The 7883-nt window shown below is 51.0% G+C and overlaps 1 protein-coding gene across 1 annotated transcript; it reads right to left on the bottom strand.

Moving 5' to 3' along the window:
• Nucleotides 1-5290: 5290 nt before the first annotated feature.
• Nucleotides 5291-6448, bottom strand: LOC126609201 (uncharacterized). The gene is made up of 2 exons (XM_050277181.1): nt 5663-6448; nt 5291-5446 (listed from the first exon to the last, which is right to left on the bottom strand). The coding sequence occupies exons 1-2, from the start codon at nt 6446-6448 to the stop codon at nt 5291-5293; spliced, it is 942 nt and encodes a 313-aa protein (XP_050133138.1).
• Between the last annotated feature and the right edge of the window lie 1435 nt (nt 6449-7883).

Below are 7883 nucleotides of genomic sequence, written 5' to 3'. Positions count from 1 at the left end.
CCTCGGCCTGAATTCTTTGGCCGAGTTTTGGCCTTGAAGAAGCGAATCTACCACTCAGAACCCTAATGCCCGAGTTCCAAGGCGCATTTATTGAACATGATCGCACGATCTTGATCCTGCTAACCAAACTTGCCACGTGGCGTCCTCCAACACGGCCAACCCTAATGATGACGTCTAAGGCGTGCGGCTGCCTGAACCGTCAACTTAACCACTACCTCAATTCGCGAGCCACTATCTCAATCCGTGAGTCCACCTGTCGTCGTGCAAGCGTCGAAACGTCTTCCACCATTAAATTTCGCCGTCACACGCGATCGTGCGCCCCCAAAACCTGAAACCTTCGGTCTTCTCAACTGCATTTCCCAAATGTTCATCATGATCAATGATTCCTTCGGTCGATTTTGCCCTTTGTTTTGAATTTCGAACGATTGCTCTTCCCTTCACAACTCTATAAATACCGAAATTCTCTCATTTGCACTTTACGCTCTCAAAATTTTCTGAAATCTCTTGCCCTTCTTCTCCAGCACATTCCCTTTTCCAGGTCTTCGTCTTCAAATCTCCTAACCCAAAAAACCTTTTACGCCGTGCTTCCTTCCTATAATGGCGTCTTTCATCTCCAAGCTTTCCAGGGAATGTGAACAGCACCAGAAAATCCTTGATCGGAGCTCGCTAAAAAACATACGGTTTGAAAGTGACATGAGCACTGTCCACCAAATCTTGGGTCCTCTCTTCAAGGCTACAATACCGTCGACCATTACTGGCCTTCTCCAGGAGCACTGCCTAACACCCTTGTTCCAAGGGTTTGAATGGTCGAGATGGGATGCGGCGAAACCCCAAGACTCATGGCCCTCGACGACCACAACCTGGGCAGCCTGGGTCGTTCGAATGGAACGGCTCTTCGGCGAGCAATTGAGAGCCCTCGGCATTTACGACGCCATCCTACTCTCGTCAATGGATATCATTCTTGACAAGGAGCTTCTCCTAGCCGCCTTGTGCTTCTGGTGCTCGGCCACCAACACCCTGGTTCTTCCTCTTGGTCCCATCGGTCCCACCATCCTTGATGTCACCGCCATTCTGGGGACTTCGGCAACCGGGATCCCAATCGACGCGGCCCTCTCTGGGCACCCGTCGAATATTGATCTGAAGACGCTTTTCGATCGACGAGCCTTCGAGACCTTGAACCGCGACGGTCAAATCCCGTCAAAAGAAGACATTCAGAAGCTCCACAAGAACTTCTTTAATTACAACACCCTCTATCTTCACTTCGCCGGCCGATGAGAAGAGGACCTGCGAGAGGGAGAGCATGAAGCCTTCCTCTTCTATTGGTACAACAAATACATTTGTTGTACCAAGTCGAATAAGTGTTTGGTCGAGAACATGCCGGTAGCCGAAGCCCTGGCTACTGGTCACGTCCTGGCACTGAGTTCCAACATTCTCGCCCATCTCTTCCGTTGCCTGGCCGAGGCGACCCTCCACAAGGTCGACCCACACCAGAATGGTCCCCTCTGGGTCTTCCAGCTCTGGTTACAAGTGTACTTCGCCTCCCTTCGGCCGGCCATAGCTGACTTTTCACCAACGGAGGCTCTTGGACCTCAGCTAGCCTCCCGACCGACACCTCCTCACCAAGCCGAAGAGGTATTTCGGTACCTCTTCGCTCTTGATGATCTCTCCAACGACGAATTCTTGATATGTCGTCGTCGGGACTATCCTTCCTCCATCAGGCTTCCTACCTCTGTGTGGGGCGCGGAGGAGGATGCCGAGCTTCGTCAGACTTGGGGATCGTTTGTGCTCGCTCGCGACCTCCCTCTCGGCTGCGATGGGAAACGGTCGGGTTAGGAAGTGTACCATCCGAACTTCCTTGCCCGACAGCTCGGCTATCTTCAGGGCTGCCCTGTTCCACTTCTCTCCTCCCGAACAGTCTTAAGCCGTGGACGTGAACCTCGTTCCTCGGAGAAGGAATGTAAAACTGCTGCGAGGGAGTTCCAAGAGTACTGCCAAAAATTCCGCCTTCGACCGGCCACCCCAGAAACCCTTTGCACCGACACCTTCGGTGAATGGTGGGAAGATTATACCCAGGAGTTCTTTGGTGCTCCGGTCGAAGAGGTGCTGAACAAACTCTTCGGTGACCGACCGAAGAAGGCCTCGGCCCCCCAATCTCAAGGTAATTGTTCATTTCTCCTCTTTTCTTTCAACTCTGCATACTGATTTGCCTTGCTGAATTGCTTTTATCTTCTCAGGTAGTCGGCCTTCAAGAAAAGCGGATGCAGTTGCCGCTGCTATGGCCGAGAAAAAATCGGTCGTGGCCAAGAAGGGCAAAACTGCTGGTCGGGCCGTGCTGATCAAACGACCTCGCCCAGAGGCCGAACCGGCTGTCGAGTATCCCCCGTCTGCCAAGCGGGTGAAAAAACTGGCGAAGAAAGGTGCACGAGAGATCCACGTCATCTCCAGTCATACTACGGGGACGACGACTCCCAATGCTTCCCCTTCTCCCGCTGCCGGCCATTCCTTGGTCGAGAAACCGCCAGCTTCGGTCGCAGGGATAGTTCAAACGCGGCCTGTCTCTGGGGCCGGCACACCAGTCATGCCTCCCTCCGTCGAGGAGGCACCTGTCCCACAGACGGCGGTTTCTGCGACCGAGGGCACCTCCCCCAAAAATCCAAAGCCCTCGGTCTTTGTTCTGGAAGAAAGTGAGGGGAGCGACGAGGTCCCGCTGGCACATCGTCCTCATACTCGCCGACAACCTCCTCTAATGTCCGAGATGACGGTTCAAGCCGGCCCCTCCACGGCCGATCGTGGCAAGCGTTCGGTCGACGAACCAACGGCGGTGTCCGAACCCCTTGCTCCTTCTCAGGACCAGGGTGTTCCTTCCTCAGAAGCAGCTGTCCCGGTCGGCCCCTCCACAGCCGACCGTGGCAAACGACCAGTCGAGGAACCCGAGGCAACGGCGGAATCGCCCGTTTATCCTCAAGACCAGGGCTTCCACATTCCTCCGCAGGAGGTTACTTCGACCTTCGTAAGTATCTTCCACCGTCTTTCCTTGATTACTTTTCTGCTTTAGAATTCTAAACGAGGAAAATACTAAATGTCAGGTGCCTGTACATTCTTTTCACCGACAATTCTACGCGCCGAATGGCGTTATCTATATTTCTTGGCCGCCTCAATGGCCATCAAATGTAGATAACCTCCATCGGCCGCGTGAACTGAGAAGCAATCTGAGACACTGGGCTCGGCCATTGAGTTCTTTAAGTTCGAGCAACGATCCTGGGGACATGGCCGAGGTCTCCTCTCGGCAGGTTAAAAAAAACGAAACCTTCTTGCTATTCTTGCCATGACTTCTTCGGAACTTAACCTGATTTGTGTGTGCAGGCTTCGTGGGAGGTCGAATTGAAAGCTCTTTTATCCAGCACCCCTGGAGGGGCTGGTCCTTCGGCCGCCGCAACCGAAATTGCTGATTTAACTGCTCTGACCCGGCTGCAAGAAGTCATATCGCTTTCGGCGTCACAAGTTCTTGAGCGCAAAGGTCTTGATCTGCTGGGAGAATGTCTAAACAACCTTGGAGCCGATGGTCAGCTGAGCGGCGAGGCTGTCGTTCAGGCGTCAACTGCCTTGGAGTGGGTTCGAGAAACATTCAATGTTTCCGAAAATGCTTTGAGGGCCGAACAAGACCTGCAGGCTGCCCTGGTCGTTCAAGATGCTCTTCGTCCCAAGGTTGACGCTTTGAAGGCTAAAGGGGAGGTTTTGGCCGAACTCGACCGTCAAATGGCCGAACTATCAAAACGAAGATCGGTCATTGCTTCCGATCTTGCCAGGGACTTCGAGTTGGGTGGCAAGGCTTGCTTAACCGAGTATACGGCGAATGCAAAACGAGTCGAGCAGTTGAAGCTGGAGAAGAAGAACCGGCAAGCCCAGGTCATCATGGGTGAAGTACGGTGGTTGGAGCTGAAAGCCCTGCTCGGCACTCTTCTACCCTCTTCACCTTGAATGTATTTGATTGTAAACCGTCCGACCTACTCATTTTGTAAATGCTTATCAATCTCAATGGACCCATTTTCTATTCCTGCATTTCCCATGTGACTGGATAATATTTCTTTAAAAACTTTCCATTAATTGGTAATCTGTGGACTACACCGGTCCGGTCTTTAAGATGATACGCCCCTTTGCCGTTTACTTTATGCACAACGAATGGCCCTTCCCAATTCGGCGACCACTTGCCAAACCTAGGATCTTTTAGTCCTACGGGCAACACTGTTTGCCACACTAATTCACCCTCGCCGAATGTTTTTTGTCGCACCTTTTGATTATAGGCTCGCTCGGCAATCCGTTTTTGTGCCACCAGTAAGTTATAGGCGTCAAGTCGTGCTTCTTCCAAATCTTCGAGTTCCTGCCTCATGGACTGACTATATTCGGCGCTAAACAAACTACTTTGTTCGATTAATCGCAACGAATTTATGCTTAACTCGACTGGTAACATTGCATCGTGTCCGTAGGTCAATGCGTACGGGGTTGTCGCAGTCGCCGATCGGGGTGATGTTCGATATGCCCATAATGCCTCGTTCAACTTCAAATGCCACATGCCAGGCCTTTCTTTTATCATTTTTTCAAGGATGCCGATCAACACTTTATTACTTGCTTCGGCCTGCCCATTCGCCTGTGGATAATACGGTGTAGACTGTTCGAGCCGAATTTTCAAATTTGCCGTATACTCTTTAAACCTCTCGGCTGTGAAGATTGTTCCATTGTCAGTTATGATCGTTTCTGGTACGCCAAATCTGGTTACGATGTGTTCCTCCACGAAATCACAAACTTCTTTAGATGTTAGTTCGGCATATGACTTCGCTTCGACCCACTTGGTAAAGTAATCGGTTGCGACTATTACCCATGCGTGCTTAGCGGCTCCAGAAGACGGCGTGATTTTGCCGATTACGTCCATGACCCATCCTCTAAACGGCCATGGCTTTATGACCGAATGCAAAGATTCGGCCGGGACCCTTTGTATAGGCCCGTGGATTTGACATTGTACACATCCTTGTGCAAACTCGATACAATCCTTCAGTATCCTTGGCCAAAAATAGCCGTGTCGTCGAAGTAGCCATCGCATTTTCCGTCCGGATTGATGAGCTCCGCATATCCCTTCATGGACTTCTGTAATCGCCCGAGCACTCTCTTGGGGACCAAGGCATAGCAATAACAAACCATCTTCGCCTTTTTGGTATAACTCGTTCTGATACATGACATAGTTCGTGGCGTGAACTCTCGTCTTGCGATCATGTTTACCATTGGGATTGTCGAGGTACTACATAATGGGCATTCTCCAATCATCTGGTATTGCCTCGACGGCACAAACGTCCACAGGGTCGTCTCTATCTAATAACGAAGGTAAGGACATGACTCTTGTACGTATCACGTTGTCGCGCTGGAGGACTTGTTGGTTAACCAAGGCCGGGTATAGCTGTCACAACACGGGTATTTCTCGGCCTAACTTGCCCCCCAAGAGTTGAGCGCCGGAGGCAATTTGAGCCAATTCGTCTGCGTCGGTATTAAGACTCCGGGAAATATGTTTAAATGTAATACCGTCGAAGGACTCGGCCAAATAGCTGGCAATCATGTGGTAAGGCGCCAGGGCACAACTCATGCAACGAAAAGAACCATTGAGTTGGTTAATCACAAGTTCGGAGTCGTCGAAGACGAGGGCGCGGGTTGCCCGTAGGTCATGAAGAATTCCAAGGCCGACGATTAGGGCTTCGTATTCGGCCTGATTGTTGGTGCATTCGAAATCCAACTTAAGCGAAAATAACCAGCGATCGTGGTTTGGGGACTGAATGACAATTCCCACGCCCGCTGAAGATGACGTACTGGAGCCGTCAAAGTACATCGTCCAGTGGTTGTCGCGCGTCTGAACCATGCCGATTTCAACGTCGTTGCCCCCAAAACCGTATGGGGAGGGATGTTGAGCAAGGAAATCAGCCAGTGCCTGGCCCTTGACAGCTTTCTGGGCTACGTACTGCAAGCTAAATTCGGACAGTGCCATGGTCCATTTCCCAATGCGGCCCTTTACGATTGGTCGGGTGAGCATGTAGCGGATGACGTCGGTCTGAGCAATGACTTGGGTAACTGATGGGAGCATATAATGCCGAAGCTTGGAAGCGGCGAAAAACACGGCCAGGCATAGCTTCTCGACGGCCGGATAATTGGTCTCCGGTTGACTGAGATTGCGACTGAGATAAAAAATAGCCTGCTCTCGTCCGGCGTCGTTATCTTGCGCAAGGAGGCAGCCGATGGATTCTTCGGCCGCCGAGATATAGAGCTTAAGAGGCTTACCGCGCCGAGGAGGAACCAGGACAGATGGGTTCGTGAGGGAGACTTTGATTTGCGTAAACACCGCCTGATGCTCGTTGTTCCACACAAATTTATCTGAATCCTTGAGTTTCAAAAGCGTGGAGAACGCTTTCATCTTACCTGCTGAGTTGGCAATAAATCGACGGAGGAAATTGATCTGTCCGAGTAAGGACTGGAGTTGTCTCTTCGTCGTTGGGGGTGGAGCATTGAGGATTGCGCGGGCCTTATTCTCATCGACTTCAATCCCACGGTGATGCACGAGGAAGCCAAGAAAATTCCCGGCCGATACGTCGAAGGCACACTTGGCAGGATTCATCTTGAGGTTGTGCCGACGCATGCGGAGGAAAGCCTGTCGGAGATCGTCCAGATGTGTCTGTCGGCGTTTAGATTTGATGACAACATCGTCGATGTAAACTTCGACGATGGTTCCAATTAAATCATGGAAGATGGTATTCATCGCCCGTTGGTATGTGGCGTCGGCGTTCTTGAGGCCGAATGGCATAACAACCCATTCGTAAGTGCCGAGTGCCCCCGGGCAACGGAAAGCAGTTTTGTGTACATCGGCTTCGGCAATGAATATTTGGTTGTACCCGGCGTGTCCATCCAGAAAGGATAAGATTGCATGATTTGCCGCAGCATCGATTAACAGGTCTGAGATCGGCATTGGATACGCATCTTTGGGAGTTGCCAGATTCAGATTTCTGAAATCGATACAGATGCGTAGTGCACCACTTTTCTTTAAAACAGGCACGATATTTGCCAACCATTCAACATATCGAGCTGTCCGAATGAACCCAGCTTTCAAAAGCCGAACCAATTCGTCCTTGATGCCGAGTTGCACTTCGGTCGAGAATCGACGAGGTGGCTGGCGGAAAGGTTTACATCCGGGCTTAATACGTAATTCATGCTCGACCAGAGTATGCTCCAAGCCGGGCATTTCATGATAGCTCCAAGCAAAACAATCCCTGAACTCCGTAAGCAAGGCACGAAACTCGTCATTCATTTGTTGGGGAAGTAACGCACTAATAAACAAAGGTCGTGGGTCATCGGTCGTCCCAACATTAATCTCTTCCAAGGGGTCCTTAACTTGGGGCCGATGATCTTCGAGTTCGGCCAGGGCAGCTTGAATTTTATCAAGAGACAAGACAGGACCATTATCTCCTTCAGCAAGGAACTCGACGAGATTAACTCCCGAATTTGGTTGTTTAGATATAGTATACCAATAGGCCAGCAGTCATTCCATAGTAGATGAAACCGCGACCCTACGTGTTTCCCGATCGGTGTCAAACATCAGCTTCGGGGAGGAAATTAGCTAATCCGAGTCTCGTCGAATCCTGCTGGACAGTCTCGGTGCCAACCTCGATAGCTTTCTGAACCGAAATTCGAGTCGGCCGTCCTTCTTCATTGAAGCCTTGCAATGTAATGTAGCCGACGTGGTCATCATAGTACCGTGCTTGGATCATGTTAGTTTCGAAGGGCTGGCTATCGGCCGGGTGAACAGTGATCGAGTTGCCGTCCCAAAATACAAGCACTTGATACAATGATGAAGG

Source organism: Malus sylvestris, chromosome 16, assembly GCF_916048215.2.
Source record: "Malus sylvestris chromosome 16, drMalSylv7.2, whole genome shotgun sequence".
NCBI classification, from domain to species: Eukaryota; Viridiplantae; Streptophyta; class Magnoliopsida; order Rosales; family Rosaceae; genus Malus; species Malus sylvestris.
The sequence above is the reverse complement of the archived record's forward strand: the minus strand, read 5'-3'. Positions and strand labels throughout refer to the sequence as shown.

Coding starts and splice junctions, on each gene's coding strand:
- LOC126609201 (XM_050277181.1), bottom strand. CDS start 6,448: ATGAAAGCGTTCTCCACGCTTTTGAAACTCAAGGATTCAGATAAATTT. Junction 5,447..5,662: donor TCTTCGACGACTCCGAACTT/GTGATTAACCAA, acceptor GTGTTGTGACAG/CTATACCCGGCCTTGGTTAA.